At 43.0% G+C, this 19751-nt stretch overlaps 1 protein-coding gene across 1 annotated transcript in view; it reads left to right on the top strand.

Annotated features, from left to right (window-relative positions):
• PCDH15 (protocadherin related 15) overlaps window positions 1–19751 on the top strand; it is a 1564441-nt gene that overhangs the window by 1209780 nt on the left and 334910 nt on the right. Inside the window, exon 26 of the mRNA XM_068257852.1 lies at window positions 8477–8617. Within this exon, the coding sequence (XP_068113953.1) occupies window positions 8477–8617 (141 nt within the window). The remainder of the gene's footprint in view (window positions 1–8476; window positions 8618–19751) is intronic.

The following is a 19751-nucleotide window of genomic DNA, read 5'->3' on the forward strand; positions in this document are numbered from 1 at the left end:
TGGTGTGGGTGGGTGATCAGTTTGCCCGCAAGGGGCAGGTTAGGGGCTGATTGATGGGTGGCAGTGACAGCGGGTGATTGATGGGTGGCAGTGACAAGGGGTGATTGATGGGTGGCAGTGACAGGGGGTGATTGATGGGTGATAGGTGATTGGCAGGTGATTGACAGGTGATCAGTGGGTTATTACAGGGAAGGACAGATGTAAATATTGCACTGGCGAATTGATAAGGGGGGGTCTGAGGGCAATCTGAGCGTGTAGGCGGGTGATTGGGTGCCCGCAAGGGGCAGATTAGGGTCTGATCTGATGGGTAACAGTGACAGGTGGTGATAGGGGGTGATTGATGGGTAATTAGTGGGTGTTTAGAGGAGAGAATAGATGTAAACGCTGCGCTTGGGTGGTGATCTGATGTCGGATCTGCGGGCGATCTATTTGTGTGGGTGGGTGATCAGATTGCCCGCAAGGGGCAGGTTAGGGGCTGATTGTTGGGTGGCAGTGACAGGGGGTGATTGATGGGTGATAGGTGATTGGCAGGTTATTGACAGGTGATCAGTGGGTTATTACAGGGAAGGACAGATGTAATTAATGCACTGGCGAATTGATAAGGGGGGGGGGGTCTGAGGGCAATCTGAGCGTGTGGGCGGGTGATTGGGTGCCCGCAAGGGGCAGATTAGGGTCTGATCTGATAGGTAACAGTGACAGGTGGTGATAGGGGGTGATTGATGGGTGATTGATGGGTAATTAGTGGGTGTTTAGAGAAGATAACAGATGTAAACGATACATTTGGGAGGTAATCTGACGGCGGGTTTGCGGGCGATCTAACGGTGTGGGTGGGTGATCAGATTGCCCGCAAGGGGCAGGTTAGGGGCTGATTGATGGGTGGCAGTGACAGGGGGTGACAGGGGGTGATTGATGGGTGATAGGTGATTGGCAGGTGATTGACAGGTGATCAGTGGGTTATTACAGGGAAGAACAGATGTAATTAATGCACTGGTGAATTGATAAGGGGGGGTCAGAGGGCAATCTGAGCGTGTGGGCGGGTGATTGGGTGCCCGCAAGGGGCAGATTAGGGTCTGATCTGATAGGTAAAAGTGACAGGTGGTGATAGGGGGTGATTGATGGGTGATTGATGGGTAATTAGTGGGTGTTTAGAGGAGAGAATAGATGTAAACAATGGATTTGGGAGGTAATCTGATGTCGGATCTGCGGGCGATCTATTGGTGTGGGGGGGTGATCAGATTGCCCGCAAGGGGCAGGTTAGGGGCTGATTGATGGGTGGCAGTGACAGGGGGTGATTGACGGGTGATTGACAGGTGATTGACAGGTGATTGACAGGTGATCAGGGGGATAGATGCATACAGTAAACAGGGGGGGGGTGGTCTGGGGGGGGGGTCTGGGGAGAATCTGAGGGGTGGGGGGTGATCAGGAGGGGGCAGGGAGCAGGGGGGGGGGGATAAAAAAAAATAGCGTTGACACATAGTGACAGGGAGTGATTGATGGGTGATTAGGGGGGTGATTGGGTGCAAACAGGGGTCTGGGGGGTGGGCAGGGGGGGGGTCTGATGGGTGCTGTGGGCGATCTGGGGCAGGGGGGGTAAAAAATCAGTGTGCTTGGTGCAGACTAGGGTGGCTGCAGCCTGCCCTGGTGGTCCCTCGGACACTGGGACCACCAGGGCAGGAGGCAGCCTGTATAATACACTTTGTAAACATTACAAAGTGTAGTATACACTTTGTATGCGGCGATCGTCGGGTTAACATCCCACCGGCGCTTCCGTATGGCCGGTGGGATGTTGCGGCGGGTGAGCGGCGCCAGGCGGAGGCGGAGGATCGCGTCACGGATGACGCGATCGCTCCGCCCATGCCCCTACAAGGACCGCCGCCATTTGTCAATACGGCGGTCCTTGCGGGGTGCACTTCCCGGCCGCCAATTGTACATACGGCGGTCGGGAAGTGGTTAAATGTTAGTATGTTGTTGCTTATCTTTTAGAGCAGAAAGGAAGTTCTGAGTTCAGGTCCGCTTTAATGTTAGCAAAGATGTGCCTTAAAAGGACAGTCACTGTTGTTCTATCATTGAGCTACCACAGCCCGGCGACCATATGGGCTTGAAAACCGCCACGGTCTGCACTCTCGCCATGGTGCGCACCAGTCCAGCATGGCCGTCACTACACAAACAGCTGTTTGCGGTGGGTTACACAGTGAGTTTGGTGTGTCAGTGTGAAGCAGTACTCTAATTACACTTTCTGATTGATGTATACACATGCAAGATGTTTTAAAGCACATTAGGCCTGCAATTTAGCATTCAATGCGATTTCTGCCCTTAAAAATGCTGCTTTGCGTCAAATCCATATTTTTCCCCGGGACTTTTGGCATCTATCCCACTCCGCCATGCCCCCCCTCCAGGTGTTAGACCCCTTGAAACATCTTTTCCATCACTTTTAAGGCCAGCATAAATGTTTCTAGTTTTCAAAGTTCGCCTCCCCATTGAAGTCTATTGTGGTTCGCGAAAGTTCACACGAATTGAACATTTGGCGAAGGTTCGCGAACCTAAAATCGGAGGTTTGGGCCATCTCTACTAACAAGGAGTGCTAGTGTCGTTGTCTGAAAATTTTGCAAACAAAGTGTACGTTATCCCTTGCCAAATATTGTCAAATCGTATGATTAGATTTTTTTAGTAATTTTGATATAAAAAAGTTGGATACTAAGTTTTTGGAATTATCAACAGTTTTGCTGTGGGTTCTTAAGATCTTTATCCTCCTAACTCCATACATGAATTGATTTGAGTGCAGTGGACTTGTATTTGTAATAAAGGTTCAGTAAGGTTTGTCAAAAGGTTCAATATTCTAAGCTCAAAGTGTGAGACTATAATCAGCGAATTAATCCAAAACAGCTGCAAAGGGTTCCTGAGCCTTTAAATGGTCTGTCAGTCTGTTTCAGTAGGAATTACAATCATGGGAAAGACTGCTGACCTGACAGTTGTGCAGAAAACCATCACTGACACTTTCCATAAGGAGGGAAAGCCTCAAAAGGTAATTGCAAAAGAAGTTGGATGTTCCCAAAGTGCTGTATCAAGGCACATTAATAGAAAGTTATGTGGAAGGAAAAAGTGTGAAAGAAAAAGGTGCCCAACTAGCAGGCATGGCTGCAGCCTGGAGAGGATAGTCAGGAAAAGGCCACTTAAAAGTGTTTTGGACTTTCACAAGAAGTGGACTGAGGTTGGAGTTAGTGCATCAAGAGCCACTAGACGCAGACAAATCCTGGATATGGGCTTCAAATGTTGTATTTCTTTTGTTGAGCCCCTCCTGAACAATAAACATCATCAGACGTGTCTTACTGGTCTGTTTCTCAGTGGTCCAAAGTCTTCTTTTCTGATGAGAGCAAATTTTGCATCTCATTTGGAAACTAGGGATGGTCGGAATGCCAATTTCCGATTCTGCGGTAAATCCGCATTCCGCCATTTCCAATTACCGATTCCGCTTTCCGCTACCGATTTCCGCATTCCAAGGCGGAATTTCCGCCGGAAATCGCGGAAATTCCGCCCGACTTAAACATTGATTTTCTCAAAAACTATAAGGTCTTTTTGAAAACTTTTTTGGCATCTTGTTCAGAAGATTCTGTTTAATAAACCCTGAAAATGTGGTGTTTCTAGGACTTACGGGTGCTTTGCTATTAACCGCTAAAGTCGGCATATTTTTACTGTAATGTAAAATGCAGAAAATAGGCAGAGGCAGATTTTCTGCATTTTACATTACAGTAAAAATCCGCCGAATTTAGCAGTTAATAGCAAAGCACCTGTAAGTCCTAGAAACACCAACTTTTTAGGCTTTATTAAACTAAATCTTGTGAACAAGATGCAAAAAAAAGTTTTCAAAATGACCTTATAGTTTTTGAGAAAATCAATGTTAAAGTCGGGTGGAATTTCCGCGATTTCCGGCGGAAATTTCTGCGATTTCCGGCGGAAATCCGCCTACCGCACTTGCATTACCGATTTCCGCATTCCGATGCGGAAATGCAATTTCCGATCGGAATTTTGGAAATTACATTTCTGCAGAATCCGAATGAGCATCCCTATTGGAAACCAAGGACCCAGAGTCTGGAGGAAGAATGGAGAGCCACGCAATACAAGATGCTTGAAGTTCAGTGTAAAGTTTCCCCAGTCTGTGTTGATTTGGGGAGCCATGTCATCTGCTGGTGTTGGTCCACTGTGCTTCATTTAGACCAGAGTCAATGCAGCCATTTACCAGTAGGTTTGGAGCACTTCATGCTTTCTTTTGCAGATCAGCTTTATGGAGATGCAAACTTCATTTTTCCAGCAGGATTTGGCACTAGAGATGAAGAAGAAGTTCGCAAACCGCAATAGACTTCAATAGGGATGCGAACTTTGAAAAGTAGAAAAATTTATGCTGGCCACAAAAGTGATGGAAAAGATGTTTCAAGGGGTCTAACACCTGGAGGGGGCATGGCGGAGTAGGATAGATGCCAAAAGTCCCGGGGAAAAATCTGGATGTGACGCAAAGCAGCGGTTTAAGGGCAGAAATCCCATTGAATGCTAAATTGCAGGCCTAAAGTGCTTTAAAACATCTTGCATGTGTATACATCAATCAGGTAGTGTAATTAGAGTACTGCTTCACACTGACACACAAAACTCACTGTGTAACGCACCGCAAACAGCTGTTTGCATAGTGACGGCCGTGCTGGACTGGTGCGCAACATGGCCAGAGTGTAGGCCGTGGCGGTTTTCAAGCCCATATGGTCGCCGGGCTGTGGTAGCTCAATGATAGAACAACAGTGATTGTCCAGCTGACCAAATTTGGTCTGTCCACAATGAAGCAACAACCTTATTATCTTCTTGTATGTAGGTAGGCATAGGTAGGTGTCCCAGTAGTTAGCTAGGCATAGGTAGGAGACCCAGTATAGGTAGGTAGGCATAGGTAGGTGTCCCAGTATAGGTAGGTAGGCATAGGTAGGTGTCCCAGTAATTAGCTAGGCATAGGTAGGAGACCCAGTATAGGTAGGTAGGCATAGGTAGGAGTCCCAGTATAGGTAGGTAGGCATAGGTAGGTGCCTCAGTAGTTAGCTAGGCATAGGTAGGAGACCCAGTATAGGTAGGTAGGCATAGGTAGGTGTCCCAGTAGTTAGCTAGGCATAGGTAGGAGACCCAGTATATGTAGGTAGGCATAGGTAGGTCCCCTAGTATAGGTAGGTAGCTAAGTGTCCCCGTATAGGTAAGTAGGTGCCCCAGTAGTTAGGTAGGCATAGGTAGGTGTCCCAGTATAGATAGTTAGGCAGGGCCTGGCTGGCACAGTAATAACAATGACCAAGGTCCAGCTGCAACAGATAGGGCTGTATAATGTCAGTGAGCAACACACCAAAAAAAAGAAAAAAAAAACACATATGGAAAACATTATCTCTCAGAGCTGTTGAGGGGTGCTATTTTAGCAATAACAATCAGCCAGGAGCAAGTCAAGAGCCTAACTAATCTTTCCCTAGGAGAACAAGTCTGCAGCAGCTGTCCCTAGTCTGTCTCTAGAAGGCACACGAGTGAGGCTAATGGCCGCCAAACCTGCCTTATATAAGGGGGGTGGGGCTCCAGGGCTTAGTGTAGCCTGAATGGCTACAATGTGCCTGCTGACTGTGATGCAGAGGGTCAAAGTTGACCCTCATAGTGCATTATGGGGCGAATCGAACTTCCGCAAAAGTTCGCTTGGTCCAGGCGAACGCGAACCCCCAAAGTTCGCCTGGAACCGTTCTACGGCGAACCGTTCGCTACATCTCTACTTGACACCTACCCGCTCTGCCAAAAGTACTAAATCCTGGTTCAATGACCATGGGATTACTGTGCTTGATTGGCCAACAAACTCGCCTGACATGAACCCCATAGAGAATCTATGAGGCATTGCCAACACAAAAGAGAAGAGACAAAACAATGCAGGAGAGCTGAAGGCTGATAGCATCCATTCCACACAGGCCTTAAGGCAGTAATTAATGCAAAAGGGGACAAAACCAAGTACTGAATACATATGCATGATTATATTTTTCAAAGGTCTAACAATTTAAAATCTTTATTGATTTTATATAATCTAATTTTCTGAGATTTTGATTTTGTTATTTTTATAAGCTATAAGCCATAATCATCAAATAACAGTTTATGGGCAGCATACATGAGGGCTAAATAGCATAATTATTTGCACAGTACTAAAAACTGTAGTCCCTGAGCATATTTTTCCAGATGATGTCTAAACTCAAATAATGACTTTCAGAAAGTGACTCTGCTTATATTGTATTTGCTCTTTTGTTGACAAAAACCTTAGTAGACTCCCGCTTTAGTTTATAAATTACTTTTCTCTTCCACACTTTGAATAATAATTCCCAGCAATGGAATAAGGTCTTTTATAGCGTGTAATTTCTCTGTGATATATGCTAAGTGCACGCTGGAAGAGATGTCATTGTTTAGTGGAAACAATCCCTGGAGAAGAGGGTAAGGACAGAAAACACAGAGAATGAGAGATAAAAGAAAAATATACAACTGGGAAAAGTCATTCACGTATAAAATAAAGAGAACCAGTTTGCACATATACGCCAGAAATGATTAATGTTACCATCTTCTTCCTGGAAGTGTAGTGACATTTAATTGAATAGAAATCCCACTGAACCAAGGTTCATTCAACTCTGAAAGGCTTAGTATTTGTTTTGTGCTGCATAGAAAATGCCTAAAAAGACTCTTCCAATGTGCAGTTCTGCAACCTGTCAATTAACCTTGTAATCTTCAATGTCATTTTAGCACGCTGCCTACCTGGCTCAAACTGACGCAGACTTGAGCAGTGTTTCACTTTGCGCTTGTTAGATAATACAGATGCATAATGCTTGACAGCCAAGTCTATCATCTTTCATATCAACCTGTAAAAGAAAGCATTAATCAAAGTGACTTGCTTGTCCAAAAGCCCTCAAAGTATTGTTGGAGATTTAGTCCTTATATAAAATGTTACATTCAAAATTACACTACAGTGTTGCTTTTGCTATGGAAAAAGATACTCAACCTTTCCTTACACAGAAATTCATGCAATAAAAGGACATCTGTAACCTAAACATACATATGAAAAACATATGTATATGTTCAGTGTGACCCCCTCGACCTTATTGGCATGAGTTTGGAAGTCATGGCCATGTTAACAAAAAATAGCAGATTTTTAAATGAAAAAAAAAATTAAATCGGTGGCAGGGAGCGGCATAACTCATGCCAACAAGGTCAGGGGGTCAACACTGAACATATACATATGCTTATAGATATGTATTGCAGCACAATTCAGCGCATCCTGGCTCCCTTGCTGAACTATAAGCCGGGACACCCACACAAGAGAGCACGTGAAGGGGCCGTGTTATGAAGGAGAGGGCAGAGATGGGTGGCAACAGGGCATACAATGAGGGAAGAGCTCTGCCTCTTCCTGTGCCAGTATCTCCAACTATAATGTTGGAGATATTACCGGTGACATACGGAGACCTGTGGGTGCTGCAAATGAACGCTGACCCTGCAGGTATGTATGTCAGCCTTCAAGGCACATACCGCTGTGGTTAGTGTGAATTTCAAATTCAGGTTACAGGTATCCTTAAAGATCTTCCTTTATACTAATGTCATTGCCTTTTCTGACAAAGCACCACTTGCCAAATGCACAAAATAAATAAATTAGATAAAAATGTGCACATGACAATCAACATTCTCTATGGATTTTCAAGAGATGCTAATGGTTAAACTGCAATAATTATATTCTAAAACATCACTATGCTACTGCTGTTAGCCCCCGTCACAACCCTACAAATGCAAAGGAAAAAAATAACTGTACCACAAAATATAAATATAACTAAAGCTATTACCATTCTTTCTTTCCCTATAACAGGCAAATCTAGCTTTTTATATTTGGGCAACATGCCTCTATTTATCTGTCTCTACAAGACAGTTTTAGCAATTTACCTATCTCTTCCTGTTTATTTTAATCTTTAAGCCAAGAAACTTTATCTGGAATAAAGGCCCCCTAAAGTGATGCATTTTCTGAATTGTTTTAATTTCACATTTTCAGTTTTTTAATTTTTAATATTGTACATTGAATAAAGCGCAAAATAAAGCTTACGTTCTTCACTGTAACTTTACATATATTCTTTATGGTACAATTTGCTGCAGCTGCGCAACCTATAAATCAATAACCAGAACAAAAATACCAAACCCTCTTAAAGTTCTTAATATTAAAATGTCCTGTGAGTTTGCTGTGGTGTATCCAGTCCAATGATATGATTGTAAATATAATTCCACTGCGCTCTCCCACTTGGGTTCTGTTCACCTATAAATAAACACTATACATCGTGTAATGCTATACGCGATGTATAGTGTTTTTTATTTATAGGTGAACAGAACCCAGTGGAATTACATTTACATATATTCTTTATCAATGAATTTTAAGATGGTGTTAAAACTTCCATTTTCCTCTATGCAGGTGCATTTGCTATTGATAACAGCACAGGGGTTATAACCGTCGTAAAACCACTGGACTATGAAAATACTACAAGCTATGAGCTTAGGATTCAAGCTGATTCTATGCAAGTAGCAAGATTTAATCTACGAGCAGCCTCCAAAAGTGAGTTTCAGTTCATTTACTGTAGAAATGATATTTTTCCTTTTGCAATGTAGAACTTTTTTTTTTTTGTAGGAAACTGAAAATTCTTCAAAGTACAGTCCCAGAATTATGTGATTGCGTCCAATTTTTCAAGTGCCAAAAATATATATTTCATCATTACATGAAAGCCATAAAAACAGTCTTGAGGATATAAGTGATGAATTAGCTTAATGCAGCCATCTTAATATTTCTTTCATTCATCTATTGTTCCGTATTTGCTTAACAATATGTATTTGACATTTAATTCAGAACATAAGTAGATTAAAAGCAAACAACAGTACTTAACATTTGAATCTGCAAAAACTTCCACTGTTTTATGCTTAGAGGTGTACTTGTCAGTATTATCGGAAATGCCAGCAGATCCTATTCATTATGATAAAAAAATAGAAAATATTTTCTAGCAATAATAACTAAAAATAATAAAGTCTGTCAGTAAGTAAATACAGAAGAACACTATTACTTTAATGTTAAACTTAAATGCTAAACCACGCTAACTCATAGCACGGCTGCACTAGCGTTTTGCATGTTATAACATGTGTAACTTTTTGTGTACAAACGTGAATTTCCATGTGCAAACGCAGCAAATATTTGCGTTTGCGCATGAAAACAATTACGCGCGTTATAATGCATGCAAACCGCTTTTTAGCTATGAGTTAGCACGGTTTAGTTAATCAACCCCCAAGAGTGCTATGGTATTTAACCACTTGAGGACTACAGTGTTAAAACCCCCCTAAAAACTAGGCACATTTTTACTAAAATGGCCACTGTAGCTTTAAGGCCAAGCTGCAGGGCCGCGCAACACAGCACACGAGTGATTCCCCCCCTCCCTTTTCCCCCCACCAACAGAGCTCTCTGTTGGTGGGATCTTATCACCTCCAAGTTGATTTTTTTTTTAATAAATATTTATATCTTTATTTTTAGATTATTTTTTAACATTTTTTTTTTAACAAATCCCTCCCTCCCCCCAGCTGGCCAATCCTGGCGATCGGCTGTCATAGGCTTGTGCCTATGAGAGCCGATCACTCTCAAGTGTCCCAGGGGGACAGACGTGTCACGCGGCTGTCCCAAGTACAGTGCTGCTGCTGATCGCAACGCTGTACTAACAGAAAAGACGGCGGTTTCACCGTCTAACAATCGCCACTTGGAGACTGAAGGCAGGCCGGAGCTCCACCCCCCGAGCAGGAGATGCACGCGATCTCCTGCAAACTGCAGCCCTAGTACTTGATGCCAGTTGGCGTTAGGCGGTCCTGGGGCTGCCACTGCAGCCACGCCCATTGGCGTGGTCATATAGTAGTTAAAAGATAACTATACTATAATATCAATGCCTTAAATACACTTCAAATTGCTTTCTGTCCTTTAAATCGGTACACACCTATTGTTTTTCCCCAAGAGGGCAACATCACTCTGACATCGACTGGCCGGCTTGTACAGACGTGAGTCAGCTATGTAGCTGACGATGCATTCTGTTACTATGTGGGGGAGGCAGAGGGATAATGGAGCGGTGCAAGTGTGATGTCACGTGGTGGGTGGAGGAGCCATGCAGACAATGAGATCAGCTGTTGAGGGATCCACCGGACGGATCACTCACTGTAAAATTGTTCTTATTGGCCACCTTAGTCAGGCGTGTGTATCGTAAAGCAATCATAGGTCATTACTATCTGTCCCAGCAACCCCGCCCCCAACCACAAAAAACACACTGGAGGAGAGAATCCACATCTACCTTTTGTTTCTACTATTGTTCCTCCTGTGTGTACACTTAATATAGCATGTAATGTCTCTGCACTCTTGTGGAATAACTTTATTCATAAGTCACTATCAGAAATTGGTGGTTAGAAATATGGCCATTTTCATTTTTCCATCATTTTTGTGAAAATGTAGCATTTTTTTACACAAATGGATTTGGAAAAATGTATGGGCATGAGCTAACTCATTTTCACCAAATGCAGTGAAGTCTACGGGAATGAGAAAACACATCTTTGCACAAATCAGTATGTATGTGAAAATGTAAAGGTATCCATTTGAAAACACAGTTTCACCTAATGCACTGAAGTCTATGGGCATAAGAAAACACATTTTTATACAAATAAGTTTGTATGCAAAAATGTATGGGCATGCATACAAAAATATATTTCTCAAAATGCATTGAAGTCATGGAGCTTTGAAAAAAAAAACACATTTTCAAGGACAGTCTAATTTTCATGAAGCTGCATATATTTAATGTTGTCAACACCATGAGCAGCAAATACAATGATGCTTCATCAAAGACTCCTAATATATCACATTCATATATTTATGATCAATTTTATAGGAAATACAGTACCAGATTGTGAGTTCAGAGGTTTACACTTTTACATAGGCAAATAGGCCTTTGGATTTTCTAGTGTGCAGTAGAGGTAAAATATTAAGAATCCATAATTATTCTAACTTAATGCATTTTAATATGATTGCATGTGAAATATTAATGGATAAATGCATTTAAATCACTTCATAATGCTATAAAATATTTAATAAGATTATGAATTTTGAAATGATAGAGGTAGTGAAAGGAAGTATTACACTTCATTATTAAAGTCATGTGCACATTTTGTATGGTTATAGTTAACTAATGTGATTAGGCAGGGGTAGCGGAGCTAAGTGACACAAAAAAGGTTGACAAAGGTTAAACCCCAGCTTTTTTTCTCAACTAACATGTAAGCAAAATATTATAATATTATAAAGATGGCATTTTGCATTTTGTGTCTCTTTTAAGAAAAGACTTCCAGTTTCATTTGAGAATGGCAAAGTATAGCAATTTAAAAAACACAAATCATCAACATCATGTTTAGAACTTTATTGCAGAACTTAATGTGTCACTCACTAAGATGTGTGTGTAGCACTTGAAACCTTGTGGCTAGCAGTAGTGGTGATGGATCTGCTTCACAAGAACTGGATTAAAAGATCACACTTATTTCCAGTTAATTGTATTACCGTATACACTCACAAGCAAGCCGACCTGCATGTAAGCCGACTCCCCAACTTTTACCTGAAAAACCAGGAAAAAATGATTGACCCCCACATAAGTCGGGGGTATGAAATGCTGGCCGCGTGATCCCCCCCAGTGTGTCCCAGTATAGCTAGTATAGTGCCCAGAATAGCTAGTATAGTGCCCAGAATAGCTAGTATAGTGTCCAGTATAGCTAGTAAAGTGCCCAGTATAGCTAGTATAGTGTCCCAGTATAGCTAGTATAGTGCCCAGTATGGGTAGGTAGCGACCCTGTATAGCTAGTATAGTGCCCAGTATAGCTAGTAAAGTGCCCAGTATGGGTGGGTAGTCCCCCAGTATAGCTAGTAAAGTGCCCAGTATAGCTAGTATAGTGTCCCAGTATAGCTAGTATAGTGCCCAGTATGGCTAGCATAGTGCCCAGTATGGCTAGCATAGTGCCCAGTATGGCTAGCATAGTGCCCAGTATGGCTAGCATAGTGCCCAGTATGGCTAGCATAGTGCCCCAGTATAGCTAGCATAGTGCCCCAGTATAGCTAGCATAGTGCCCCAATATAGCTAGCATAGTGCCCCAGTATAGCTAGCATAGTGCCCAGTATGGCTAGCATAGTGCCCAGTATGGCTAGCATAGTGCCCCAGTATAGCTAGTATAGTGCTCAGTATAGCTAGCATAGTGCCCCAGTATAGCTAGCATAGTGCCCAGTATAGCTAGGTGGGTGGGTAGGTAGTTAGTGCCCCTCCCCGCTCCCCCCGCGGCCGCCGCTGCTATTACCTTAGGCGGCGCCGCTTCCTCTATCCCCGTCCTGCTCCGGTAACTAATTCACAGCAGCGCACCCCTCGGCAGCTGCTATGTGATGAAGGAGGAAACCATAGAGAGCGGCTTCCTGTATCAGCGATATGTATCGCCGTTACTATGGGAACCGCACTGTATGGTTTCCTCCGTCATTACACAGCAGCCGCCAAGGGGCGCGTTGCTGTGAATTAGTTACCGGAGCAGGACGGGGATAGAGGACGCGGCGCCGCCTAAGGTAATAGCAGCGGCGGCCTCGGGGGGAGCGGGGAGGGGCACTAACTACCTACCTAACTACCCATACTGGCACATGGCTCACAAGCAAGCCGACCCCCCAACTTTTGGGCCACTTTTGGGGGGTGAAACATTTGACTTGCTTGCGAGTATATAATATGTATACTGTATTAACACCTTGCATTAGATATCTGTGGAGGCTGCCATCTTGACCTCCTTCCTTCAAAAAAAAAAGTTACTATCCTTGCTGTAGTGCTGACCCTCTGGTTAAAATACTTTCTAAATCGTTCACTTCAAGGAAGTAAATAGATTTCAGAAATGTGAAGGTGTTGCTGTAGTTGTTAAAGAGAGGAACAGATATCCATCTATCACTAGATATCTCCTTTACTGGCATAGTGGATAGAACTCTTGCCTTGCAGTGATGGGTTCTCAATTTGAATCGTAGCCAGTGCATTATCTGCACAGAGGGTGTATGTTCTTGGACCGATTCGGTTGGAGGGGGAATGGATGGTGGTAAGCAGGGTACACCTGGCCTTCAAATCATCAGTAGACATTACGGAGTTACTGGCCTAGTTTGATGTTTCCTGATGCATGCGATGTTTCTTGCCTTTTTTGAAGCCCTCCATGGTGCCGGTCTTATGCACCGCTTCTTTTCACCTCTGAAGTTGGCATAGCTTGTTAGGCACAGCGATAATATATAAACTACTGATACCTATAATTATTCTGTAGATCCACTTTTATATATAATATGCCAAATACACGCCCCATTGATAATGTGTGCTGCTTACGCATTATAACCTATGTAAGTTTAGCTGACATTTTAAAAGCATTTTTAGTTTCTTTAAGCCATCAAATAAACCTTAAGATTCAGTCCAGAAGTACTGAATACGAGTGCGGATTGTAACTTTTACAGAAAAAAATTGCTGTTGTAGACAATACATTTTATTGACTAGTTAAATAGTTAACCATTTCAGCCCGCGGGGATTTTTCACCTTATGCATCAGAGCAATTTTCACCTCCCATTCATTCACTAATAACTTTATCACTACTTATCACAATTTATTGATCTATATCTTGTTTTTTCCGCCACTAATTAGGCTTTCTTTGGGTGGTACATTTTGCTAAGAATTATTTATAGCTTTAAAATACTCCACGCTACCATAATTAAAACCTATGTATTTTATTTGCCCGTTTGTCTCGGTTATTATACTATTTAAATTTTGTCCCTATCACAATGTATGGCGCCAATATTTTATTTGGAAATAAAGGTGCATTGTTTCCGTTTTGCGTCCATCACTATTTACAAGCGTATAATTTTAAAAAAAATGTTTGTAGTATACCCCCTTCAAATGCATATTTTAAAAGTTCAGACCCTTAGGTAAATATTTGTCTTTTTTTTTATTGTAATTTTTTTTCCCATTAAAACATTTATTTGGGTAATATTTGGGTATGGGACATAAACCGTTAATTTTTAATGTTGTTTTATGTGTAAATTGTAATGTAAAAATATGTAGATGTAGTTTTACTATTTGGCCACAAGATGGCCACCTTAATTTTTGTTTTCCCTCCTTGTACTTCTCGCTAAACGGAAGTACAAGGGGGATGCAAAATGTTTCCGGGCAGAAGAACTGAAGCCTCTTGTGAGAGCGCTTCGGTTTTTCTGCGAGGACAGGGATCGGTGATCGGGAACCATGTTCCCATTCACTGATCCCAGGGCTATCGGGGGGCACCACGGGGATGCACCCTGGAGCGTGCCAAAGCACGGGAGAAAAGCAGAGCAGCCGAATGGACGTGAGCTTCACGTCCCGGCGGCAGAAATGGTTAAATAGGTATTCAGATGCAAACTTTCAAGTATACTTTTATCTTTGAGAAGCATAGAGTTCTACAAATAAATGACAAAAAATAAATATAGACTTACAAAAGTATGCATAAAAAATTCTAAAGGTGGCCATTAACGATACAATTTTGCATCCGATAGATTGTTTCTAATAGAGAAACCAAGTCGTGCAGGCACCACCAATGTAAATATAACTTCTTTTATTGATCACATCAGATACAGCAGAGGATACAATGACAGACCGCCGTTTCGAGCAATGTAGCTCTTTATCAAGTTGTCAAAACACTGCATAAGATCATCAAACATCCCACACACTTCTATAGTATCTATAGACCAATGAGAGTACAGCACCAGAGCCCTCCAACCAGAGACCGCCATGTCAGAGGTGGACCTGATGGGGAACTGAGTAGAGAGGGAAAAACCTCCCCTTTTAGTTTTAAAAAACATCAATGCACCATACACATACATCCCATATATATCCCACTAATGCGGATCGATAGCGCTAATCATACCTCTACTGATGCCAGTACTGTTTGTCAGATGTAACACTCGTAGCCAGCTAAAAAGCCAAAAGACAGAGTCAGCCAATCAGCAGGCACTACCTCGAAAAGTTCCGCCTCTCCGCTACGTAGTGTGTGGACAGGAACTACACGCAACTGTACCGAAGCCGCTTGGCTGATTGGCTGACTCTGTCTTTTGGCTTTTTAGCTGGCTACGAGTGTTACATCTGACAAACAGTACTGGCATCAGTAGAGGTATGATTAGTGCTATCGATCCACATAAGTGGGATATATATGGGATGTATGTGTATGGTGCATTGATGTTTTTTTAAAACTAAAAGGGGAGGTTTTTCCCTCTCTACTCAGTTCCCCATCAGGTCCACCTCTGACATGGCGGTCTCTGGTTGGAGGGCTCTGGTGCTGTACTCTCATTGGTCTATAGATACTATATAAGTGTGTGGGATGTTTGATGATCTTATGCAGTGTTTTGACAACTTGATAAAGAGCTACATTGCTCGAAACAGCGGTCTGTCGTTGTATCCTCTGCTGTATCTGATGTGATCAATAAAAGAAGTTATATTTACATCGGTGGTGCCTGCACGACTTGGTTTCTGCATTGACGGCTCTGGTGGTGTAGAGAGCCGACTGCCTGGGCACACCATCTCCTATACGTGGATGCTGTCTCAACCTTCAATACTGCTTTCAATTGTTTCTAATAGATTATTATAGTGATCAGAAGTAATCCTTCATGACCATCAACTGCTAAATTCCCTCTTACCAGTTAAATCAGATTACTGGAATTGATCTGTTTTTTTGGATCAAGCCACTGATCTGACTGGATTGGTTAGTAAAAATTTGGCCCGTTTATGGGCATGATTTATTGTTTCTGGCCAGCCATGGGATTGTATCATTAATGGCCTTGTTTACTAAATGATACTTTGGTCAAGAGGAACAAGTATAGAGCAGAGGAGGAAGTCTTATAGGGTTGTTTGTGAAAGAGTTCATAAAGTTAAGGGGAATCTGAGAGGTATTTGTAGACTGTCATATTTATTTCATTCCAAAAATGAAATGAATAATGGCCATATTGGATTGGGCTCATAGATGGTATGCAAGCCAGAGAACAGAGTAGGATTGGTCAGCTTCAGAGCAGTGTGAAGACAATAGGAAAGGACCAAAAATAATTGTAGTAAGTACAGTATGGATTTTATAATATAAATGTTACCTTTCTCCAGCATCACGGCTCATTTCTGGTATTAATATATGTACCATAAACAGTACATGTAAATTCCACTTAAAAGGGAGGATACATGAAAATTGTAAAACAGATTGTAACTTGTAAACAGATTTGAATATAATTTTAATACTGAGATTTGTCTTCATGTACAACATCACAGTGTGTTGCTTCAGCTAAGCTGAACTATGCCTGATAAACATGGTCTTTGGTGAAATTGAAGTTGGAAAAAGCAGATATACCAGGAGAACAAAATAACTGCTCGCATCATCACATAATAGATAGAGGAAAACTTTTATTTTTTTTAAGTCTACTCCATTTTTTAGGTATGGGTTGGTTAAAGTTACTATAGCTAGTTGGTCTGGTACTTATTTTTGGACACATCTAAATATTGAGAAAAAGTGAAAAGGTGAAAAATATGTCAAAGATTAAGATAGGAAGGCAGCATTCAGAATGATATGGCTATGTCCATGATAGCACTCAAAGAAGCAGTGGCTGATAGACAAACCAGGTTTGCTTAAAGAACAAGCGACACCCATGCTAAGCAAAAAATAAAAAACACATATATAAGTAAATAAATACTAGTTCTGCTGACATAATGATTTCTGTGATTTTTATAAAGGAGAAGCAGAAAATCCTATACTAGGCAGTGGCCATCTTGATAAGCTAACACTGTCATCATATCCTCCCTGATTCTTGTTTTCTTCCAGTACCATCTCTTGCTCATTGTGTATTCATTAGCTGCCCTCCTCGCAGAGTCTTCAGACACTCCCACTGAGGTGTATGCTAGGAACTGCACTGTCTTATGTCATCATTGTGCAACTCCGCTGTCAAAACATGAGGAGCACTAAAAAGTCCCAGAACTCTCTGTCAGAATAAGAAGGAGGGGGACTCCAAGTCCCAGCATGCTCTGTCACTAGAAAATGATGGGGCGCACTACAAGTTCCAGCATGTTGTCACATTATGGGGGGGGACTAAAAGTCCCAGCCAGGTTCCGGCATGCTTTGTCATGAGAGGAGGGGGCAATACAAGTCCCAGCATGCTGACTGGCACTGTTAGATGCTGGGGCCTGGGTGCAGTGGTACTAGTAGTACTACAAAAACAAGACAACACTTCCCATTACCAGTGACAGTTCCACTCCCCAAGCCCAGTTTGCCCCGTGCACTGACTTACACAGTCTTTGTATACAGCGGCGGCCGTTTCCCTTGCTGGCCCTGAGGCTGGGTGGGTGGGTGGTGGGCTTGCTGGAGGCTCGTAACTGCTGGCTGTCCCGGATGCTCGCAGTGGCCGTTTCCCTCTCTGCTCTTCTCCTGGCGGCTGTGATAAGGGCTCCTTCTCCAGGCGGCAGGTGCCTTCCCTTCAGGCGGCGATACAGGCTCCTGCTCCTCCAGAGGGCTGCGATACCGGCTCCTCTTCCTCCTCCAGGCGGCGGGTGTCTTCCCTCCAGGCGACGGCGGTATGGGCTCCTGCTCCTCCAGGCGGTGGCTACAAAGATCCTCTTCCTCCAGCGGCAGTGGGGCTCCTCTGCTTATCCCTGCGGCTGCACAGGCTTCCTCCGGCGGCTCTTCTCAAAGCTCCTCTTCCCACAACAGTGGTGGCTTACACCTGTGGCATCTAGTATAGACGTCACATGCAGTGTCAGCCAATCATGGGAGAGGAGAGATGTTGGTGGGGAAGCACGGCAGGGCAAGGGTGGGTAGCCAATGAAAAGCAGGGAGAAATTTAGAAAGGAGGGAAAATAAGGAACTAGGGGAATATACTACTGATACAAAGAGCCCCCAGAGTGCTAGCATTTGACTACGGTGAAATTAACAATACCAGTTGCCTGGCTGTCCTGCTGATCTCTTTAGCTGCAGTAGTCGCTGAATAACACACTTGGAACAAGCATGCAGCTAATCCAGTCTGACTGCAGTCAGAGCACCTGATCTGCAAGAAAGAGAAAGAGATTTGATCTCGAGTGCTGCCAAGTGGTAAGCAATCAACATGTAAATGTCAGTTACTTAACATATATTAATAATACGTACCTCCCTTCCAGGACTGTGCTGTTCCTTAAGGCTGGTGCACATGGACCTCTGGGCAGTAGTAAGCTATGGCCATTGTGCCCGCCATTTAAGTACTGCCCATTCAAATGAATGGACAGTCATTTACAGTTGCGCTATTGTCTGATTCCTGATTTTTTTCCCACTATCTTGTTTTTTTCCTGGACACAACCTGCAGCATCCAAGATTGGCAACAAAGGTGCTTAAATGTCTTCCTGCTGGGGTTAAAAAAACGCTGCCTGGAGCGAGTGATGGGACGTGCCACTGAAAGTAGCCAAATGCTTTTCTTTACACTTGCAGAAAAAGCATTTGAAAGATTTGCAGGGTGGCTACAGGCTGCTGTTACAGCCACACATATGAACCAGCTCTTGGGTTGGTTTTAACCTCTTGCCGACTGCTCCACGCCAATTGGCGTGAGCAGTGCGGCAGCCCCAGAACCGCTCCACGCCAATTGGCGTGAACGGCCATCTATGGGAATAGCAGGAGATCGTGTGCACGCTGCGCGCGCATCTCCTGCTCGGGGGGCGGAGCTCCGCCCTGCCTTCAGTCTCCGAGTGGCGATCACCACGCGGGAGACTTAGACAGCGAAACCGCCATCTAATAGGGTAGAACAGCGCTGCGATCAGCAGCAGCGCTGTACTGGGGACAGCCGTGTGACACGACTGTCCCCCTGGGACATTAGAGAGCGATCGGCACTCATAGGCAGAAGCCTATGACAGCTGATCGCCATGATTGGCCGGCTACAGGGAGAGAGGGAAAGAGGGAGGGGAGAAAATAAAAAAATATTTATAATAAAAAATAAAGCAATAAATATTTATAAAAAAATAAACATCTGGGGGACGATCAGACCCCACCAACAGAGAGCTCTGTTGGTGGGGAGAAAAGGGGGGGATCACTTGTGTGCTGTGTTGTACGGCCCTGCAGCTTTGCCTTAAAGCTGCAGTGGCCTATTTTACTAAAACTGGCCTGGTCACTAGGGGGGTTTAACACTGCGGTCCTCAAATGGTTAATACCTCAAACTTAAAATACTGTATGTGCTATGTACTTTTACTCATAACCTTCTAAGATGTTGCTAAGATGCATTTCCTTTGGACAGAAATAGCTTGACGGTGTCTTCTCCAGAATGCCTAGTAATGAATAGTTACAATTTGAAAGTGAAATTTTCCTGAAAATCACCATCTATTTGTGTTGACAGCACCATAGACAATCTATATAATGTGTAGCCATAAAGATTTCTTTCTTGTTATAATTTTTATCTTAGAAGAAACTTTGAAGAGAAACCACATTCCATTATAAATTATGCAAATAAAATAAGCAATGTAGGAACTGGCAAGTTTCACTGATTACAGCTATGATGATGTATATTATGAAAATTCTGCTTACTCCGTTTCAATTAGCTCAAGTTAATGGGTAAAAATAATTGAGTAGTATCCTAGCATTCTATTTTAATTTGCTTGCATGGGCTAACACATATAAGAAACAGT

The sequence above is a fragment of the Hyperolius riggenbachi genome, chromosome 10 (genome assembly GCF_040937935.1).
Source record: "Hyperolius riggenbachi isolate aHypRig1 chromosome 10, aHypRig1.pri, whole genome shotgun sequence".
NCBI lineage: Eukaryota > Metazoa > Chordata > Amphibia > Anura > Hyperoliidae > Hyperolius > Hyperolius riggenbachi.